Genomic DNA, 23,053 nt, shown 5'->3' on the forward strand with positions numbered 1-23,053 from the left:
AAATGGAAAACAAAGACTGGGGCTTTGGGTGGCTGGAGCAGGTGACTTAGCCGCCGCCCGGGGAATAGCTGTCTGATTTATATTTTGGTGAAAACCTCATGCCTACCTCAGTCGCTTTTATTCTGGGTGACCTTGGATTAGTTAAAAATCATTGCTGTTTTTGCTTGCTAATGGAATTAGAGCTTGTTGATTCCTTTCTCTTTGATCAAAATGCAACTGCCTCACCTGGAGCAGAAGGGGGAGTCATGTAATGAAGTGCCTGTAGCTGCGAGGGCTGCTCCAAGCCCTTTCATCTCCCGGTGCTTCAATTTTAGTGTCGAGAACAAAGGTCGGCCCGTGCCAGAGCAGCCAGGGTGCAGGGAGGGTCGCGCCAGCTGCACCAAAAGCATCCTCAGTCTTTTCCATCATTCATGTTCTGCCATTGCTCCCATCTTTATACTCAGCTGGCAGGTAGGGCTGTTAACCAAATCAACCAAAATAAATCTGCCTAGCATATGCTTTTAGGTTTTTAAGCTAAATGGAGCTTTTTGATGCTTTCATTAAGACCTAGCACTTGCTGGCTGTCGGCCTTACCTCTCTATGAGGATGGTGAAATGACGTTGTGTGTATTTATTCAACGGCTAGTATGGATAGACAGCCACATGCCCACGGAGTGGCATGACCCCTAGAGCGAGAGCTGGCATTAGCCTGATGCCGGGTCCCTTTTCATTTGATTTCTGAGGAGGAGAACCTGGCAGGGACCACCGTGGCTTCTGTCAGCTGTTCCCCACTCTTCCTTCATTCTGAGCGAGGGGGATAAAATTCATCCAGTGAGTTGCAAAAGGGCTGGGGTGAGGAGTGGTCCCTCCGCACAGGCAGTGGGCGCCGGGGTTAGGGGGTGGGTGAACGAGGGCTGGCAGGGCGCTGGCATCACACTCGGCGGGTGGCTGCTGTCCTCTGCTTTAACGCTGTGTTAGCTCAGATGCCAGCGATTCCTCGTGACTATTTCTGGGGATTGAAAATGGAATCAGAAGGTTTTCTTACCTTTTGGCACTTCTTCATTCGCAGTCTTCTGCAGAGCGGGGTTTGGAAAGCCCTCCCTGCACCTCTCGAGTCTTTTTTTTCCAGGGTACTAGTTCTGAGCGTCTGCCCTCAGTCTGTGTTAATGGTTTGGTCTGAATGGCGTAATTTAAAAGTTAATGTCTGACCCTGAAAAAATGACATGAGAATCACTCTTGAACTTGCCAGGTCCATCAGGATGGTACTGAAAGTACCGTAAACTTCGTAACAGAGTGCAGTAATGTGTCCCATAGATCTACCATATTCCGTCTTACCTGGTTGGTCCTCAGTTTCTCATTTCCCTTTCTTTTAAGACAGTGTGATAAACTGAAGATCAAGGCCATACAAAGAGCTCCAAAAAAAAAAAAAAAAAAAAAAAAAAAAAGTACCTTTTCAGCAGACTCCCTCAATATTTCCCTCTTGCAGAGTGACAAACTGTTGCCAGTCTTTAGTGTTGGACCTCCTCCAAGCAGAACTTCAGTCTGCCAGGCAAACTGCTCATGGGGTGATTCAAGTGGATTAACACTTGTATTTTTAATTTAATTTAATGTATTTTTAGTTTAATTTAATGGACGGGATGGCTTGTTCCAGAGAACGGCTTGCATGCTTTGGGAAAGGGTATTGCCATGTGATCAGTTGCTGATTTTTCTTTACAAAATATTAGCTTGGGAATGAATAGAATGCAATTAAAGAAAGAAAAAATATAGAGGGGCTGCCATAATATTTTTTTCTTTAAAAAAAAAAATTAAAAAATCTGTGGTTTTAATACTTCCAAGTGTGCTGGAGGCTCTCAAGGTAAGAGTACTACTTTCCTTGTTCTTTTGAGGCATGCCAATGAGTCTCAGCAAGCACAGATCCGTGCTCTGCCTGTGCATGGACCTGGCTGAGTCACGGAGCGAATCCCATGATTTACTGTCTGTACACCTTCAAATCTCGATGGCTTTCTTGGGAACTTTTTCTCCTGAATTAAAAAGGTGGCATCAGCCAGGATACGTTTGGAATGGCGCCTTCTCTGGCTCCACTCCTTCCCATGGGGAAAGTCACTTGCATTGCAGAAGTGGAAAAGGAATGGAATTGCAAAAAAAAGCAACAAGAAAAAAAGCCTTTATTAGAGATCGTGTCTGCAACAAAGAGGGGTATCAACTCATACAGTGTTCCCCGCACTTCTGCCGTGGGTTTAGCTGTTTTTAGCCTCTCCATTTTTCTTTTTGATGAGGTTACAGTGGTTACTTTTAACCTTAATGAAGAGTGCTGGGGAGGAGGAGAGCTGTATGGAGCAGACGGGGCTGGCTCATCAACCAACCCGCTCGCAAATGAGAGCCAGAGTTGGGACCGGGTCCTGCTCCAGCGGGAGCAGCCACCGGCTGCTGGGACCGTTCTGGGTGCAGCACGGCAAAAACGTGCGGATCCCGAAAGGGATTTTTCAGGGAGCCTGTCTGAAAGTAAACCTGGGAAATCCATACTGCGAAGCAGCGGCTTGCTCTTGCAGCTGGAGAGGGAAGGGAGCCTTAGATATACAGAAATCTCACAGGGACATCTATTAATTACACTAGCTTTTAATTATCTGTCACTGATATGTTACATGACCTTGAGCAAGTCATTTACTCTCTGTGTGTGTATCTATCTGTAAAATGCTTGTGAATTATTTAATGTCTACATATTGCTTTGAGATCCCCAAATGCAATGCATTATTGTGGCAATTATCGAGTCTGGCAGCATGGGGCACGCTGGTGTCAGCACAAATCTTGGCAAAGAGCTCCAGAAAAGATCCTTTGCTGGTCCTTAATGTACTGTGGGGAACAGGAGAGATGGTGCAGCATCCAGGGTCACCAGTTATTTTTCTGTCTACCCACAAACACTGCCTCTTGTGGGGATGCCTAGGGGGAAAGGCTGTAGAATATCCTTGTGTTTTGGGGGGTTTCTGGATGAGATGAAGTTGGTGCCTCTAAGTGCTTATCTTGTGTTAACTCAAAAGAAAACCCACCAGGTGTGCCTTCTGAGACCCCGGGAAGCATGACTTTAATTTCTGTTCCCGTTTTGTGGTCCCATTAATACCCATTTAGGCTATCCTTAGGCACACAGGGAGGATATTATTAAAAAAAAAATAAAAGAAAAAAAAAAGGAGGGGGCAGGATACAAGTCTGTCTGCAACTTTCTTACAACCTGATTTTCTCTTTCATGTTACTTACTCAAAATGTAGCTAATTGTCAGTATTGTATTACCCTTCGGAAAGCCCGTTCTGTGATGCATGCATTTCTGTTACACAGGGGTTGACAGGAATAACGTTAATGCATCTGAAGATAACATTTGACCTGATACGCAATTATGAATGCTCATTTTGTTCCCAGGGCGGATGGGATGTTGTCAATAACTGTTGTCTGTCCTATAAGTCATAAAGGCAGCAATAAAATAAAATCTTTAGGTAGTTAGAAATCGACAGATATGGGTGACCTTAGTTTTCCCTTCCCAGGCTGTCCGTTATCCGTGTGTTACACATACAGCATCCTGCTTCTGTGGTCCCCAGCCAGGAAAACCCAGCCAGGAGCCGGAGCAACATTTTTACCTGTTACAAGGGGCTGGGTTGCTCTTGTTTCATGTTGCTTGTAACTCGGTGGTTGTACGTGACACTGTGTTTTCATGGGGGAGAATCCCTCCGTGCCCAACTTCTCGCCTGGTGGTGGGCATGTCCCTGTGTTTCACAAGTCCTCCAAAATGCTGATAAAATAACATTTTAGCAGGATGATCAGTTTGATTTGTTTATAAATGCTTGAAATTCACAGACTTTTATGTTAATGCTGTAATATGCTACGCTGCGGTAGGACGTGTGTGTCTCAGGTTGGGTGGCTTTTATTCCGTAGGGCTCCTAGGAATTACACAGAGCATACTCCACAGAAACCTGGGGATGAGCGCGTGCGCGTTCCCTGTGCAGACCTTGAAGCTTTGCCCTCTTGCGGCTGCATCTGCTCCCCAGCGCGGAGGTCACAGCAGCCAGATGGAGCTGGGAGCGATTTCACAGGGTCATTACCAACCTTGCTGAACTTACTAGGGGCTGGCTACCAGGAGGGCAATAAAGTGGGAACTGTTATTAGCCACCTGACCACGCAAGCTTCCCCAAAAAAACCTCAAGAGGGTGGTTGTTGTTTGTTGGGTTTTCTTTAATTTTTATGATGAGACACAGTGATGCCCTTGGCAAGTTTTTTAAACTAATTTTTAGACAAAAGGGAAATGGCACGTAGCGTCTAGGAGCAAGCCGTGTTTTGTGATTTTAATTTCTTACTTGATTCCCAGCGTGTGAACAAAATCTTGGTGGATGCGGACTACTGACAAAATCCCTTTTTCTTAACATCTTAATGAACCCTACTGCTCTGACCCCATCAGAGCACTTTGGGGGTCCGTGAGGAGCTGCCATTTAACCACTGCAGAGGCAGCAATGGGTTTTCCTTGCAAAACCGGTGTCTCCTTGTCCTGTGCACTGGGGTGAGGGGCTGGCTCCTATGAATCCATGAGGAAAAATACCTTTTAGTGTAGTTAAGATCAGGATTTGTAGCTCTTCAGGCACGGCACAGGTCCTCCCAGCACTTCAGAAATATTTCCACCCTTGGAAAGAGGGGTGGGAGCAGTGTTAAGCTTTGCTTTTTGCTGTGTTTTTTTGGATGGAATGAGGAAGAATATTCATCGTAATTTATAAAACTGAATTTTTCTTTTTCCTTAAGCGTGTCATCAGGACACTCGTTAACAGAAGTGCATTTAGTAATTCAGTCCCTGAAAATAAAATGTCTTATTTTGATTATTTTCATTTATATAGTGCCGGAGTGGAAAGATTAGCAGTTTTTCAGTTGGCTAAAGCTAACCTTAGACACTGGGAGACGAGTGCTGGTGGGTGTTGGTTCTTAGCCCGTTTCCCCCGGTCGTTACTCAGGTCCCACTGTTTTACCCTAAGGATGCGTTTGAACCCATGGGCAACTCTGAAAGTTTAAAGGCTGCTCTGAGTTATGCTGAGGGACGAGGGTCCGTGTTGGGTACCGGCAGGATGGGAGATTCAGACTGATGAAAATACGTTTCTACTACGTTCAGTGCAAAGTGAGGTGGTGGGTGCCTGGGGTGGGAACGCTTTGGGTGCAACAGCCCCGCTCCAGCTGTGGGAGCTGTCTCCCATGCCTTCTCTCCCATTGTCATGGGATTGTGGTGATGGATCATTTGCAGTTTTGGTGGCTCGGCTCTTTTTCTCTTGGGAACCATGAACTTCTGCTGTTTGGCAGTAATGGTGTAAGCTGACCTTCGTGTGGAGAGCTAAAGCAGCATGAAAATAAATCATTAAATAAGACAAGTAATACCTTTATTTTGGTGAAGAATGAAGTTTTACATAGAATAACAGCTTCATTTTTCATTTATTTCTTCAGGGCTGGTCTGAGGGGAGATACATTGAGAACATATTGTTTTTCTGCTTGTCAGGGTAGAGTTTAGAGTAAGATGAGGGTACAGAGCTATGGTAAGAGATAGAGAGAGAGTAATTTTAAGCTGCTGTGTGTTGAACTCTACACTTTAGTGGAGTTTTAGGGTTTCATGCCTTGGACTCTTTCCAAAGGGTCATACATTGTAATACTATTCATAGTTTGGTATTTCTTTTTTTAACTTCTTGAAAAATAAGGGTTCTGGAATTTCCATGTATAACAGGCAAGAGTAGTAAATACATAAATACATACATATAAAACCATATTCAAATAAAAATCCAATTCTCTTGTCGTTTTTAGATCTGGCAGGACTCTGTTGGCTTAGAGTTGGATTGTGCTGACTCCCTTTAAGGCAGACACAACCTGGCACATTCACTTGATGTAACTTTATTTTCAATTCACGGTTTGCGCAAGTTAGCAGTGAAAAGTACAAGGGATTTTTTTTTTTTTTTTTAAGGTTTTGAATCTATGAGATGACAAAGCCACCCTTTAAGTACATGCAATTGGAAATCTTCCCGTGCAGAAGGCTGACAGGGTTGGGCATTTGCTGACAGCAGTTATCTTTCTTGGGTCAGTAGAAACACATTCTTTATTCAAACATGCAAAGGGAAGACACTTTGCATTAGGAAACGCTGACATTTCTCCAAGTGAATATTGTTTCCTCTTGTTGCAAGATCAGCTGTCATCTCACAAAAGATATTTCTAGAACTAGGGAGGTCATCCCAACATGCGGCTCTCTAAACTAGCTGTTTCTCCTGGCAAGCGTTCCATTAGTCCCTGAGCCTCTGCTACAGGCTCATTACAACCCATCTTTGACATTTTTGGTAATGAATGCAGCCAGCTGTGGTTCTTAAAGGGAAAACCCCCTTTCTTTGAAGCCGGTGTTGAAGAGCCAAGACCCAGACCCACACTGGTGGTTGTGGCATCGTTCCCCCACTGGCTTCCCAGGAGTTTTGTAGGTGCCCATGTGGGATGATGGGCTTCGGTGCTGGCCGGCAGCCGGGACAGCCTTCAGAGCACGTTCTTCATCCCAGCTGCCTTTGGGCAAGTGAAGGTCAGGGCTGGACCATCATCTTTACAGAGCTATACACATTCAATTTAATCTTCCATATTTTTTTTTCCTTGCACTGCGGAAAACGAGGGGTTCTCCCTCCCCAGAGGCATCGGGGGTGCGCTGGCACAGGGATGCAGTTTGAATCGGAGCCTGTGATGCCACATCCCAACAAAATGACTCCTATCCTCTATTTCATTTAAGTTTCATCATTCAGATGAATAAAAATCTTCCCAAGTCAATAGGGTTGCACGCTGGGGTCTTACCTAATCATTTATCTGGAGATGTTTAGTGAGGACTGTGATACTACTTGCTGATATGAATTCTGTTAAACCCAAAATCTCATGGACATCTTCTTTTATAGATCTCCATTAGCCTTTTAGGGTTTTTCCTCCTTTTTTTTGGCTCAGTATCTAATGTAAAATATCCTCAGTCTGTGACTGGGGCATTTTGATAGAGCTGGGCTAACGTGAAATAATGAAAATGAACATTTAGAAAGCCTCTTCGTCCTGATATGGAATGCATGTAACATTCTGAGGTGTTATTTTAAATTATTTTTGCCTGAAGATAGAATTTTAAGACTTTCACCCAGAGCTGGGGCAAAGTACAGTATAAGCATCCTACATTGCAAGGTTGTTCTGGAAAAATCTCGCTGCAGTCCCACTTTGCAACAGTTCACAGATGTTTTCTGAAGAAAACAAAAATACTTTAAGAAAATCAAAAGAAAAATTCTGTGAAGTGGTTTAAGCTGGGGGGGGGGAGAGTCTGCAGGTTGTTTAAACCATTTTATATTGCCACAATATAATTAGAAGGAGCCTGAAAACAGCATGTATTTTTCTTTCCTTTGCAACCCACCTCACCAGCCTTCTTCGTATATTCACACCTTTAAAATATTCACTACTGAGAAAAAACAGAGAGAGAGCAAATATGGCAGCACCTGACATTTATTGATATATAAAATATTTATGGAATGTATATTTATAGTGCTTGACATTTTACACACATATATATATATGCATACATATTTCCCATCTAAATGTGTTACATCTGCCTGCTTTAGGGTGTTACGTTACCTGTATTGGTGGCCTCTTACCTGTATTTAATACTGCATAATTTGCAACAAAGTAATGATGCAATTTACTGGCTTTAATGGTGACCTTAAGAAAAACACAGGGTGCACCCCCCCACTGTGGGAATGATGCTGGCGAGAGCATTACAGTTGTTAAATACAACTATTTTGTATGAAACTCAGCACCCAGATATGCCTATACTGAACATAAACCATACAAAAAAAAAAAAAAAAAAGGATGCATCAAGCTTTCTAGCAGTCTATAAAAATGCCAGCAATTAAAAAAAAAAGGGGGGGCGGGGAGGGGGAGATATGGGGGGAGAGGAGCAACAGTTCTGGTGGAGGGAATGAGAAACTGCAGGCAAGCAGGGTCAGGGTCCCGGAGCGGGCGCGTCATAAAGAATAACTGGCAGGAATCTGAGAGTTACAAGTCTATAAATTAATTGTAGGCTTCTGATGACATCGCAATAAACCACGGTAATGAAGATTGAGTAGTTTATAATTTTGTCAGAGCTGTGAAAGATTGCATGGTTCCTAAACTACGTAGATACTTTTGTGTTTATGTGAGTTTGTTGAATAAATTATGCTAGGGCTCTAGTGTAAAAAAGGAAAAAAAAGTGTTAGAAATTAACATATGAATGTGATTCCATCTTAAAGGTGTTTTTTTTTCATGTTTTCCTTACCAAAAGAGCTGATTACGTTTTCTTGGAGGCATATTATCGCTGCTGATTCTTTGTAGCTCGGCCATTAAATTACCTCTTTTTGTGTATCTCTGGCGTAAGCGACGCTATTTTTTAACAACCTCTTGATCAGCATCTTAGTTACCCATGTTCCCTTATAAGTGATATTTTATTTGAAAAATCATCTACAAAATTTCCTGTATTGTGGCTGCGTGGTCTGGAGACCCCAGTTGAATGCCTGTCTGGCCGCAGAGCGAGAGCATCCCAGCCTGGAGCATTCCTGATCCGAACGCACACATCCATCTGAGCCCTTTCGATAGGCAATTAGGCAGCTAAGTTAATCAGGACACCTCATCAGTTTTAATTTGCATGAGTTGGGTTTGAGCTGAACTGGATCAGGAGCTTCTAGGTATCTGCAATTATTAAATATACGGTGAAGGAGACACGGATCTGGAAGAGGAATAGAGAAGATGGGGGAACAGTGCAGGAGGGTCCTGGGGCAGGTGCTTTTTTAAGTGTGACATAAGATGCTGACATAAAAACCTTTGCCATCTGGCTTTGATCTGCTTGGGTTTTGTGTTATAAACAGTTTCTAAACAAAATTTCATTTTCTCAAAAGTATTTCTGCCTCATTTGTTTGGAGAGCACTCGGGATTAATTGGGAGCATGTGACTGAAGAGGTGATGATATCTGGGGCTCTGCTTATTTCTAAAGCTTAGAAACTATTGTCACTAAAGCAAAAAAAAAAATAATTCTGTAGTTAAGGTGGTGAGATGCAAACACTGAAGAACGCGATTTTATCTGTATGCCTGCCATCGGATTCCTGATGGACACGGGTTTGGTCGCTTACACCACGCGTTTCTAACTTGCACCTGTTTTTCTCATTTTCTGCATCCCTAACGAGAGTTTTTGGTCTGATGTGCGAAAAAAACCCACGTTGGTGTATTGAGTGCTGCATAACAGAGGCTGCTCTAAATCATAGCTAGCCAGAGGAGAAAAATGAGGGGGTGCTTTTGCCTGTTGGCTGGTAGCTTGGCTACTAGCACCTCTTAGTGTCCAGCTCCTACAAGATTAAAAACATTTGTGGCTCGCTTGGGTATTGTAGAAATAACAACCAGAGGGGACCAAAAAACAACACACCCCCAACAAAACCCCAACAAACACTGGGAAATTAATCGTTTTGTTTGCAAGACAAAATTTGAGAACTAGAAAGTATGAAGCACTAAATAAGAAGCTTGAAATTAAATCCTGAATTGCTCTTTTTGGCGAGCAGGTTCCTCCTGGAGCTGCGAAGAAACAGAATTTGATGGTGTGATGGAAGAGCGTGCTGTAATCCTTGCAAACCTGGGCTCTGAGTTAGGGAGGCGAGGGCAGCCCCGCTTCTAACATTCCTTAGCTTCTGTACAGTTTATTTTGCAATCTTCACCTTCTTTTAATTTAGAGGGTGATGTTTGTGTTGTTTGGTTTTTTTTAATATTATAATCAGATGTCGGGAGTAATGGCTCCAGAAATACAATTGGATTTTCTGTCTGAAATGATAAGTCATGCATGGGATTTAGAAATGAATTTTATTCTGGCTTCCTGGCGACTATGGATATTCCAAACCGAGACTGCCCTTCCCCTGCGGATGCTGGCGGAATGTGCGTGGGCTGCGGTGTCTTCGCATGTGTTTTCCAGTACAATGAGGGCTGCTCATTAGAAATGTGATGTTATTAGCAGTTTTCCTCAAATTGCTAATTTCCATCATCCTAGTATTACGGTAATGATGAAATTAAATTAAATTAGCATATCATATAACATACTAAAAAACGGTGAATACATTATAGTAATACAAGGCAACAGCTAATTGCTGGCTTAATAAGAATTCGTTTTCAGCAGAGATAATTCAACCTTTTTCATCTTCCAATCACTAAGGAGAGTTTTCCTAGTTATTGATTATCTCCTCATCTTCCAGAAGCCCAGGCAGAAGTCCTTTTGGTTCTATGGGAATGTCTCGACTCTAAATACTTGCAAATTCTTGGACTTGTCTTGTCCCTGTATGGATTTGTAGGACCTCGTTATGTATGCACTTGGCATCTAATCTGCTGAAATGAATGTGATTTTATTACCCCTGTATTCACTTAGTGAGAATTATATATATATATATATGTATGTATTTTGTTATACATAAATCTTCCCTGTCTTCTAAATTGAGGTTTGCATTCTTTCATTTGGCAAAAAAAAAGTTAACGTCAACTGTTTAAGGGTATTTTCTAGAAAATAAATGCTTTCCCTAGTATTTAATTTTTAATAGGCTCAGGGTTAAAGAGAATAATTTGAATTACAGATGTGTTTTCTATTTACGTCTAATATTCTTCAGGCTTATTGAAATGATTTACTTGCTAAGCCTTGATTTATATCCACTCATTGCACTTTTCTTTCCCCCCTGCCCAATCTTTTTTGCAGTTCCTCCATGGTTTTTAATTCGCCCTGCAAATCTTTATGCCTATGAGAGCACCGATATTGAGTTTGAATGTGCGGTGGCTGGGAAGCCTGTGCCTACGGTGGAGTGGATCAAGAATGGAGAAGTGGTCATTCCCAGTGACTATTTTCAGATAGTGGTAATTATCTGGCTTTCCCTTATTTAGACCTTTTTATCTTTTTACTAAGCTCTGAAATGTGTTCTGATACTTGATACAGTCGTTGCCTTTGTAAACTTATCAGTCTTCCCAAAGAAAACAAAATTTCTGCTGCTTCCTAACACATCCCAATGTGATACTTTCCTTGTGTTAGGTCACAACCTAACGTTGTTACTGTCTCCTGGTTTTAGTGATGGTGGAACGAGGTCTTTTGGGGGAGAAAGAAGCATCAGGTTATACTCCGAGTAGCTACTAATAACATGGTTTGCCATGTATAGTGACTTCCTTACCATTGACTTTGGTGCACAAAAATAATAGGTGGCTTCTCCAAGGAAATAGTGCTCGGACAGAGGGGTTTAAAAATGCTACAGGTTAGAGTTGTTGTTGGTTTTTTTGTTTGTTTTTTTTTTAAGAGAGTTGTCGTGCATACTGCCCATCCCCATCCGGGACTCCAATCTCATAGTTTAAATGCCACTATTATATAGGCATTATTAGGGACTATTATATAGGCTAAGAATTTACGCTGTGTTTTCTGAAAGGGTTGGTCTTGCTGGCCTCTCCTGAATGCCGTGTCACTTGTAAGGGAGCTGAGACTTCAGGGACCACCCCGAAAGCATTGGTCACTGTGAACATTTCCATAGGCCATGGGATGTGGCAGGGTTCAGCGCTTTCTGATTTTTCTCCTCGTAACAAAGAATATTGATGAACATCATGTCTTTGAATTGCCTATCACAAAAAAGGGGGTTTTCTAACCTGGTTTTCATGAAGGATAGATTTCTTCTGCCATAAAGAATAGCAAATTCAGCCTTTTTTTAATTCAGCCTTTTTTTTAATTCAGCCTTTTTTTTAATTCAGCCTTTTTTTTAATTCAGCCTTTTTTTTAATTCAGCCTTTTTTTAATACATTGTTGCTTATTAGAAAGCAGCCAGAAGCCATCCAAAGGAAAGGCAGCTCTGTGGCTGCCACGGTTGTGTGGTGGAGATGTTAGAAAATCCTTTCACTCGGTAGTTAATGGAAGGTACGTTACAACCAGAGCATACCCCTCCCTTGAGGTTTTATTATTTTATATTTTTTTTTAACCCAACATAAATGGTTTCTGCTTGTGCTAACAGAAGTTAAAAGTTAAGTCTGTTTCAAATGAAGTAAGTGTAGAGTGACCTTTTCTTGAGGATCTCCAGGATTTGACCTTCAGAACAGTGTTTGTTCAAAGATGCCGAAGTTGGAAGTGCTTTTAAACCATCCCTGCAGCAAAGGGGCAGGACAAAATTCCGAGCAGTGCTCGCGTGGTGGCTGTGATTTGGAGCTTAAGCCTCGAGCAGGGGATTGGGTGGTCCCCACAGGCACGGGAGTTCACCCCTGGGCCGTAGGGAGCATGAGGCCTCGAGAGATGCTTGTTCCTATGGTTACAGCCCTCGGAGGGCTGGGGCTGTGCGAGCTGGAGCTGAGGTTACATACCAGGAGCATGTTTCACAGAACTAGCTGCTCTGGGAAAGTTTTCTAATCCACATACACTTTGGATGGTGTTTTTTAATTAATTCTCTCCCTTTTCCATTCTTTCTCTTTTGCTGTCTCTCTAGGGTGGCAGCAACTTACGGATTCTGGGCTTGGTAAAGTCAGATGAAGGTTTTTATCAGTGTGTAGCTGAAAATGAAGCTGGAAATGCACAGGCCAGCGCGCAGCTAATCATCCCCGAGCCTGGTAAGATGCAAAGGACATACAGAATTGTAGATGTAATTAATGCTATTAACAATCAAAATCCCAAATGAGCAGCTACTCTTCTTTACTCCCTCCTACTTCTCCAGCTGGCTGGCTGTAGTTAAGAGCGTGGCCAGGCTACCAGATAGGTTGAAGTGTTTTGATTGCGGGGGCAATTACAGATGCTGGCCTTGTCCTAGAAATTACTCTGGAGGCCCAGCAGACCCACGTGGAAAGACGGCGGCGATGCCTTGCCCATCTATCGGTTGGCTTTTGTGCCGCTGAACTACGAGAAGGTGACCACAGACGGGTGAGGTGAGGGAATGGGGGGGTCCCTAAGCGATAGGGAATTCCATCGGACATACTTCTGCGTTAAATTGTTGTGGAGCGTTTGTCTCGGGGAAGAGGAGACAGAGAGAGGAAGCAAAAGAAGACTTTGGCAGTGGGATATCAAGTGCAGCCGACTGTTGAGATGAGAAGGTTTGTGTCTATGTGCTGGAAGGATGATTGATTTTTATTTATTTATTTTCTCCTGAAATTAATAGGTGTTTAGTTTTATGGACTGCACTGTGCAGCAGCGTAAGTGTTTCCTGCTTTATGGGGTTTTAAGTAACAGAAAGATGTCTTCATCTGAAGCTAGACGAGATGTAAAACATGGATAAAAGCCTTTCAAAGTTTCTGGGTTGTAGATGATTCGTGACTTGCACTGGGCTGCAGGTTACACTTGCTGCTCCTCAGGGATTGTGGCAGCAAGCTGAGAACAAGAGAACATGCTGGAGCGTGGTTCCTTCTCCCATTTGGCTTCGGAAGAGCAGAATCTTGGTAGCCCACAAACACTTGCTGGAGACAGCTTGGCTGAGATCGATTAACCAGGCCAGTAGCTTGGACTGTAGATTTTCTTTGGGAAATCCTTTGAAAAATTTCCATGTGACATCAGCACCAAGAGCTTTGCCAGAAAGCTGGCCATCTGGAAATAGAGAAATAGGTATGGCCATGGCCCACCTTCCTGGTAAATAAACATCATCAACCTCTGGCTGGAGACTGAACAGGGATGCTTGCTGAGATCCATGTAAGTCCAGTCCTGTGGGCTGCTCCTTTATGGGCACCATTATCCAGCATGATTCCAGGCAGTACTGGGGGAGGTGGTGGTACCATGTGGCTGAGACCACCTTTAGGCAAAAGCGAGGAGGAAGGACCACTGAAAGCCACAGATTCCCAGTTTGCGATGCCTTCTCCATGCAGATGCTTAAGGCAGATTGAAATGGGACCAGGGCTAAGGTTTCTCCCTCTGTTTTCTGTCTTGGTCCCAAATGAATGGTTGAACATGGATTTTTGCCTGTCTTCAAAGCTCACGTCCCTCTTATTGCTTCTCCTTTGAGATTCAGCATCTCCTTCAGCCTGGTCTCTTTCTCTTCTCTCTCTCCTTTCTCCACTGCATGAAAGCAACTCCAGTGGCAACTGGGGACTTTTCAAACACCTCTCAGCCCCTCTCCCCTAGGTGCTCATCCCACTTTGCAGCCGTGAAACTGTGCTGGTCCCCATCAAGCAGTCGGAGAAGAGTCAGGAGGGGTGGGAACTAGAGAAGAAGTGTAATGTCTGTAGAGTCATCATTGTTCTCCTCCTCCTGCTAGTGTGACCCCGCAGCCTGGGCTCCCTCCTCAGCACCATCGGCTGCCTGAGGTCAGTGGTTGGGTACCAGGATGGAGGGGCAGATACTGATTTGGGTTCCTGCTTCCAAACGTGCCCTCCAGCCGGTGCAGCCCAGCGTCTGCCCAGGTGGGCATTTCCCCCTGGGGTCACCAGAGGGGACGATGAAGTTTTCTTCCCTTAGGGACGAATTTAAAAATGAGAAGGCACTTACAAACTGGTTCTCACTGGCAGAAAACACATCTCATGTCATGTCGGTGAGATCCTGGCTGGGATCCTCATCCTGCTCAGTACCAGCCTGTTCCTCTTCAGATCTCACTATGGGAGACGCACTTGTTTTGCTTTAGCTTTTTGTTTGTTCTCTTTCTGCTTGCTTTTAAGCTGAATCTCACATTTGGTCCGTGCACTTGGATTATATTTACCTGCATGAACATCTGAAGGGAGCAGGCGGCCAGCCCCTGCTGCAGCGGGGTTTAATCTGGTGCTGGGATCATCCCTGGGGAAAGTGATAACTCGTTGCTGCTCCCAGCTAGTCATTGCAAGTGAAATGCTGTCAGTAAATTTTACGCTCAGTGTTGGTGGTTATTGTGTTTGGCATTGGATTAAAATTAAAATAGAAGAAAATGAAAAGAAAATCCTAAAGAGCTACGGGACACCATTGTAAACTGTTTCCATTTTCCTTTTTAAGTGATGGATTACTTTTTTCTGGCTATTTAATCAGATCTTCAAACAATGCCACTCCAATTCCTGGGAGATGAAGGGAGGGCCAGCCTGCACAGATGGTGGAGAAGCCAGCTCTAAATACAAATGAGGCGGGGGGGGGGACGCTGGCCGTGGCAGGAGGGACTCAGCCCCCTCTGCTTTGATCCTTTGGGCCATGCTCAGCGTGAGCTTTGCTGGGGAGCTGGGCTCTGGTGGGGGCTCCCCCCTTCCCGGGGCAGGCGATGAGCCCCCAGAGCCCACGTCGGCTGTGTGGGTGTTTTGAGGAGAGCCCAGGGAAGTTTCAATGTACTCGTTAATAGCCATCATCCCTTTCTGGAGCCGTTAATAGAAGGGCCGTAAAAAGAGACATGTTGAGGGCTTCTCCAAGCTTCCTTTTTCTGCAAGGTGGGGTCAAACCAACCCTTTATTAAACTAATAATGATTTTACCCTAATGGTGATTTCTACCCCCAATTTGCATCAGGATAAAACTAACCACTTCTTTTTCGTGTGTGGCATTCATAAAATTAGAGGTAGTTGCTTTTATTTATTACAAATAATTTGGACCATCCAATGGGCTAAATATGTTGTGTTGGGGGTGGGAGTGGAAGTTTTATTTGAGTAGAGGGCTGTAACCCGTCTGGGTGTTCCTGCTCCTATTGTTACACAGATGTGTGGATTCACATCCCCTGCCGAGCACCTTTAACTGTAGGACCTGAAGTAGCAGCACATAAGTTGGCATTAAAGTGAGTATAAATGAGCTCAGATTGAGATCAAATATACCCCTTGTAAAGGCTGTGGTGCTAAATTAGAGTTAGATGATAATGAAATGAGAAGTGAAAGCCAAACAGGCTCTGAGCTCACACAGATAATAGCTTCCACTTTTAGTATTTGGATGTGGCTATAGGATGCTCAAAACTATTTTGGTATGTGTTGCTTAGGCTATAAAAAGCCAACAAGCTCCCTGAGAAATACCAAATTTCTGTCGTTTTAAACTGAGATTAAGACTGGAGAGGCATTGTACTTAGTGCATTACAACTCAGAGTAAAATAAGTAAGTGGTGGTAGATGGGCTGCAATACACGCTGTAGTCAATAAATCAAAGCACATTTGTGGATTCCAGCAGACTTTGGGGAAAAGGTGCTTGTGATTGTATCTCCTTTTTTCTTTCTTTCGCATTACCAACCATAATGTTATCCTCTTAGGAAGAGATTGCTCACTATTTTATAATGGGGGAGAAAAGAAAAGGAAAAAAAAAAAAAAGCAACTTTGAATGCTTCTTATTTCTGTAAAAAACAAAGCAATAGATGAGCCAGATGGGAGAACTGAAATCCTTAAATCTCCAACGCACACGTTCAGGGTTTCTCAGGCCACTCCACTGCTTGGCTTCCCCTGCATCTGCTCCCTGGCTCTGCTAAAGGGCGATGGGCTCCCTGCGATCTGTAGGAACGGGAGGTCACACTGAGCAGGTACCCCGAATAAAGCCTTACCGTGTGTGCTTCTGGTTACGTGGATTGGGAAAGAAATTCTCAGCAAGAAAAAGCAGATGAAAGAGATTTCAGCTGACTGTCTTATTTTTATAACTGTATAAACCCTGTTATTTGCACACCTAGAAAATGAATAGAGAACAGCGTGGTGGTGAGTGATGGACACACATAACTTTTGGATGAGGAGAGTGTCCCAGAGGAAAATCTTCCTATAAAGAGCTCCCAGACAGTTATTTGATTTATGCCAGTGGCTTCTCGCAGAAATGTCCTTCAGATATTCACGAGATATGTGGAAGGATTGTTTTACTCTAGTAGGTGAGAGATCAGATAAAGACAGTCCTGTAGTAATCAACTTGTGTGTAAGGTAGGATAATTATTAGCGATGTTCCGGCAATAAATTCCTTGCTCGACAAATCTTCGGCTTAGGCAGGTGCTCTCTCCTGGAGGCTGCTAAAAGTGCTGTAAATCAGGCGTCGCTCCTGGCGTTACGAGTGGTAGCTAATTTGGCAAACAGGGCGACAAAGAAAACGATGCCCTGCGTGGCATCGCTACCCGAACCGGCACCTGGGCTGCTGGTGCTGCCGTGCAAGGAGGGACGCAGTGCCAGAATTAGTTGAAGGAAGGATCGCGTGTCTGCCCACAGATCATATCCAGCTGTTTGGGATGCCCAAGGATGGCTGTTGCAGGGAGGGCAGGGATGGGTACAGAGCGTTGGAGCTCGTGGGTGGTGCGGTCCTCGATGGCTGGTCCCCATCGGGCAGGTGGACTCGGAGCTCAGCTTTCTGTGCCATTCACATCGCCATTCTGGTCACGTACTTCTTTCTTTTTAATTCCTCTACTTACAAGTTGCGTAGCTCGTGCTCATGTCAGATTTTCAGCTTAGCAACCAGCAGATTTAACATTTTTGCATGCGCAAGATCTTCGCAAAGACTTTGCATTTGTGTCTAAGACTCTAGGGTTGGGAAACCTGTGAATTGGTTTTCTTTGCTGAAGAAGCAGAGGCTGACTCAAATAATTTTCAAAACCCTTCCTCTCTCCCTATTACAAAAACATTCTGTGAGGCACCACTTCCCCTCCCTTTATTTTCATTAGTATTGTTTATAATTACTAATTCCATGACTACTGTTACTTCCAATGATAGTATAGTAACACTTCTAATTTCCCATTAAAAAACCCACCACAAAATAAAATCCATCTCTGTGCTAAGAAACTGAACTTTTTTTTATTATTATTTTTTTTATTAAAACTGCAGATTTGTAGCCCTGGCAGGTCTGTTGGAAAGCCACACCCTGTATGTGAATTTTGCTGATGGGGTTAGCCTTAAAATTTGTCTGAAATAGTAGCCGTGTTTTCAAATATCAGGAAAAACAGGGGGTGGGGGGTGGGGTTTTTAACAGTTGGTAAACCAGTAAAAAAGCAATGCTGAGGAATGCTCTGCACTGGAAATTTTTGGAGGAGGTTGGGCAGATGTGTGTGTGTGTGCTAACAGTGCTGTTCCTGCCTTTGTGGAGGGAGCAGGAGAGTGCTCCCTGTTCAGCCTGCTCTTTTTGCCCTGAATTAGAAATAGCAAATTTCACAGAGCCACTTTGCACTGCGTAGGCAGAGCAGAAGAAAGAAGTGAGAGACTATTTCAAGATCCCACCCATACCCATAAATTTTAGAGTAGAATTGTGTATGTATTACTTTTTTTTTTTTTTTTTTTTTTCTTGAACACAGAAAATGTTAGTTCTGCTGGGATGTGGAAATGTATTGATTACCTGAAGCTTTATTGAGGCACGTGGTGCAAGTTCCACTGATTGTATGGACTTTGGCTAAATAAAAGTGTGTGGGGACAAATTCCTGCCCTGGACCAGGGACCCTTTGCCCCGCTGAGCTTGATGGCTTGCTCGCTGCCTCCGGTTTGGGCATTGCCAGGTAGATCTTGGTGAGAAAAGTGCACGGCTCCGGGGTGCTGTGACCAGGGAGGGACCAGGGACCTGGTCTGCAGCATCATTCTCCATCGCACGAGGTTCTCCAGCACCATCTGAGCAGCCTCAGCACCCTCCAAGCCTGCTTGTAGCTGCAGGAGGGTTTCCCCTGACATATCCTATGGCGTGCAATCCATCGCTGGGTTTGTGCTCTAAAAGCTGCACTCTACTTAGCTGTGAGACAGCCCCAAGTATTTAAGATGCTTTGAAATGCAAGAAGTGGCACAAAGGTGTAAATATCCCTTAGGGTTATGAGGTGTAACCTTCCATGGGGTGCAGCTCCAAGGATGAAGTGCCGTGGACTCCAGGGTGATCATTTATTCCCAAAGGCGAGATGACAGCCCCAGTGGCTCAGGGCCTTGGAGGAATTTAATGTGCTATATCTATTGTCACCCTGCCTGGAGCCCCGCCGCTGGTGCTGCAGGGGAAACTACTGGCAGCAAAAAGCCCTAAGAGCATGTGATGCCCAGGGATGGGGAGAAGAATAACCTCCTGAACCGTGGCATCAAGGATTTTTTGTGTCGAAATGAGATTGAGCGTCTTTGTTTTGGTATGCCCAACTGGTAAGCTGTTCATATTTATTGCACTGCATAAGCAGTAATCATCCTGATAATAGTAAGAATAAATTTGGTTTGTATGCTTTTATGGTGGTCTTTCCTATAATATTATGATGCCTTACTGGGGATTTATAGCAGGCATATGCAAAAATGCAAAATCAGTGGAATGTTTTGCGAGTTCAAAAAAAGTTGGTATAGAAGGGCCACCCTAAAACCAGCAGAGGTGCTTAGAAGGCACCTCTAGATAGATGCACTCCAAAGGGATTCTCTTGGAAGGTTTTTGGAGCGTCCAGTTTTGCAGGTCTTACAGCACAGCTTAGGTAGCCATCTGCTAGGTATATTTTTCAGCTGGCCATGGGGTGTAGGAAAGGATGAGTTGGGTTCATGAGCTCGTGTCTGGCTCTGCTTTCCGTTTATCTAGGGAATGTTGCTGGAAATCTTGAATTCCAACAGGTTCTGGAAAGATGCATTTAGAGATGCTTGATCTTGTCTTCGAATAATGGTTGAAAAATTGGTGGCTTTGTTCTGTAAGAGCTGTGATGAGTTAAAAACTTGGCAGCGGTGTTTCTGCACCACCACAGTCTCCTGTGAAGCTCAGGAGATGAGCTGCCGTGCTGGAGTCACTCTGCTTTCCCCTGACGGAATAAAATTGCAGTGGAGGCAAAATTTCAGACAGTCCAGGAGAAATTCAGCAAGAGGGAAGCCTTGGTCTGGGAAAAGAGGGGTTGTGTGAGTGTGGTGAGACCAGGAGATGTCTCCTGGTATGAAGTAGGATGTCTTTCCTCTTGCTGGTGGATTGGGGGGGGGGAAGGCAGAGAAGAGTAATAATCTCCTATAATGCTATTAACCATTTAAAATCCAGCATTACCCTGATTTTTTTTGTCGTTAATAAAGGATATATGTTGATAAATAATAATCATGGGAAACCGGAATACAATTAGGGTTTAAGTGGTGTTAATTAAAGTATCACTTACTGTATAATGACTTTACATGGTAATGTCAGAATAATCACAAGATAGAATGAATAATGGCACAATTAGTTCTAAGACTTTGTGATCTGTTAGAATTTAATTTCTTGGAATAGCAGAACTGAAATGACTCTGCTATAAATATGGAAAGTGATGTACTTTTTAGTCCTGTATGAGATTGCAGATAGCTAAACATAATGAATTCATGTAGGAACTCTTTACTATGAGTATTTTTTTGGTTTTGTGGGGGGGTTGTTTGTTGTTTGGGTTTTGGGGGTGTTTTTTTGTTTGGTTATTTTTTTTTTTTAACCTTGAAAAGGAGATTTGGGGGTTTGGAAATACTGTGTGAATGACTAGGCTTCTGTACCAGAAAGCTTTATTTTTCATAGAGGAATTTTAAGTGGAAAAAAACCAGGTTTTCCTGAAAAGCCATTGAGGAGTTGCTCATTTAGGTTTGGTGTAAATAACCTCAGTGTTTTCTGTTTTCATGAGAGCAAGGCGACATATTGCACAGCAAAGTAACGCTACAGAAAAATCTATACAAGATGCCAAGTCCGGTTCTGGAGGAGCTGGAATGGGAGGTGAGGTCAGGGAAGCCTCAGCCTCGAGGCTGCGGGTGTCTGCTGCCCCTTGGACCTGGTGGCTGTGCATCTGCTCCCCCTCCACTCTGCCTGGTGCAGGGTCTCCTGCTCTCCAGGGGCCAGTGGGTTTGTGTTCTTCCCTGCTTTGGGAACGTCGGGCTCCTCACGGCTTGGAAGAAGCTGTGCATGTCTATATAGCCATATGTCCATGTAAGTGAATTTCATACACGCAAAGGGGAAGAGTCCCTGTTCATTGGTCTATGTGTGGAGGGGGGTTGGGGTTTTGGCCTTGGCACGTACAGGTTACTTGAGTAGGCTGCGAAGGCATGATTGTCTTGTTCTTTCTTCGTTATAAAGGTACCAGGTGATTAAGACTTTAAAAGAGACCTTCGATGTATTCATGCGCTCAAGTAACAGAGCATCAGTGACAGCTGATCTTGCAAACTCGGGAAAAGAAGAAATGGAATGGGAATGGAGGGAGGCTACAGATGGTGGGGCTTGCTGCACGTCTGGAGAGGTGACAGAGCAAGTTTCAGAGAAGCCATGGTCATTCCTGAGCATCTGTGGTCCTCTGGAGGCTCTGAGGGTTGGCCAGAGGCTGAGATCCTTCTGCCCTTCTTCCCAGGGAAACATCTGTGACCTGAGTTTCCACAGTTGAAGTTGTAAGGGGGCTTTACTGGACGTAGCAGCCTGTGTGGGCTTAGCCTTTCTTCTTTTAAACCACCTGAAGGGAAGGAAGCGGGGGGAGAAATAGGGAGAAAAACATCAGAGAAGAGAGACCGGTGTTTAAACTGCTGGTGTGACAAAGGTTTTGCCCCAAACCTTCAATAGTTTGGCTGTTTATCAAAGGTGGCCTTAACGTAACTACGTTGGAAAGTGTGAGGTGTGCATATATTCTATAGCTGGACGCTGGCTAGAAGCAGTTGTTCACCTCTGTATGCTTCATGATCTTTTAGCCTTGCTCCTTTGGCCACCTATAGCTGGGTGTTTCATTCCACTTGATGTCACCTCGCAAGCCAGGGAGAGCTTAATTTTTTTTAAGTTACCTCCTCTTTTTGGTCATTGCGTGGCAGGTGCTCATTTTTTCCCTAAATGTTAACGGTTTCCTTTAGAAGCGTGGATGAAGTTGCACAGCAGAGTTCAGGAGTAATAAGGTCAGGGGATGCATTGTCTGCAGTCCTGAGCACTGATGGGTTTGTCTATGTAGTGCGCTACCCTGTCACCTTCACAGCAGGAACCTATTTGCTGAGCTCTGCCATTTGATCAATGATAAGAAAGGGTAAAAAATAGCAGAACGTGTTTGGTTTATGGGGAAAAGAGCAAATGAATCTTTGGGCATATTTGTCAGTGATGCTAACTTTTGTATCCTTGCTCCCTGATGGAAAGATTTAGGGAAAACAACCCCCAAACGTGTAGAGACTGACACGTGGTCCTATTAAGGAAACAGCTAGATATTGTATTCATTTGGCTTTTATTCGTACCTGGGGCCAATGGTACAGGAGGACATATGGAGCACATGCCTGAGATTAAAAAAAAAAATGTGCTGCCAATATCACCCTGAAGACCAGAATATATTGATTTCATTAGCACCTAGAGCTCCCGCAATAAAAGACTGAGAGCTGTGCCATCCCTGTGTACGTGTGTTTGCGTGTGCTCTCCTATGTGCAAAAAGTCATTTTTCAGCATTGCAAAAGATAAAGCTGGGAGATAATTAAAAGAGGAAGGGCAAACTTTGGCTCTTTGCCACCTGGAATAAAATCCATTTAATTCACCCTGACTATCCTTGTTATAGTGTTAAATATAGACTAAATAGTTTAATATGGATTTATGTAATGAGCTCACAGATTGATTTTGCAGCACAAGCTCGGTTTAGAGTTTAAGAGTAGCAAGTCTCTTGTTAAGATCAAAGCAGTGCTGCTGCCTTCTGACACTGCCAAGCATGGGCTGGGGGGCAAAGATGATGATTTCCACACGTACACCCCACCCGCCCCACCCCCTTTCTTTTGGTTCTGATGTTGATTCAGACTTTCTCTGTTTGTGTGTTTACATCTGTCAGATCAGAGAGTAATAAGGGAAATAAAATGTGTGTGTACGCGCGCGCGCACACACACACACACACACAAAAAGGCCTTGTGCAAGCTCGGAAGGGAGGAAGCAGGCACATTTATTCTAGGAATGCAAATGTCTTATCTGAGTGACAGGGTGGGGGGAATAAAAGCAAGCTTCTCATATTCTCCCCCTTCCTCACCTCAGTATCTTCCTTCTCTACCATTCCCCCCACACACCATTTGGGAATAATATCGTGCCCCTTGTTTAAACATTAATTATTTAGCTGGAGTGATTTGCTAATAATTTGCTGAACAATATTTCTTGGAAGTTGCGGAGATGAATCCCTGAGATGGTGCATCTTTCATCCAGCCCTTCCCCTGTCTGGCTCAGTGGCCTTGGTTAGATGTAATTGTAATTGGTGTCTGGGTTGGGATGACAGTGTCAGCCTATCATTTCAGGGTTTAGAGCTGTACATTGGATAGCCAGATTTGTAATT

At 43.9% G+C, this 23,053-nt stretch overlaps 1 protein-coding gene across 1 annotated transcript in view; it reads left to right on the plus strand.

Annotated features, from left to right (window-relative positions):
* Nucleotides 1-23,053, plus strand: part of DCC (DCC netrin 1 receptor) — a 558,365-nt gene that overhangs the window by 326,236 nt on the left and 209,076 nt on the right. Inside the window, exons 6-7 of the mRNA XM_055791107.1 lie at nt 10,735-10,889; nt 12,485-12,605. Coding sequence (XP_055647082.1) covers nt 10,735-10,889; nt 12,485-12,605 — 276 coding nt within the window. The remainder of the gene's footprint in view (nt 1-10,734; nt 10,890-12,484; nt 12,606-23,053) is intronic.

This window comes from Falco peregrinus, chromosome Z (assembly GCF_023634155.1).
Source record: "Falco peregrinus isolate bFalPer1 chromosome Z, bFalPer1.pri, whole genome shotgun sequence".
Lineage (NCBI taxonomy): Eukaryota > Metazoa > Chordata > Aves > Falconiformes > Falconidae > Falco > Falco peregrinus.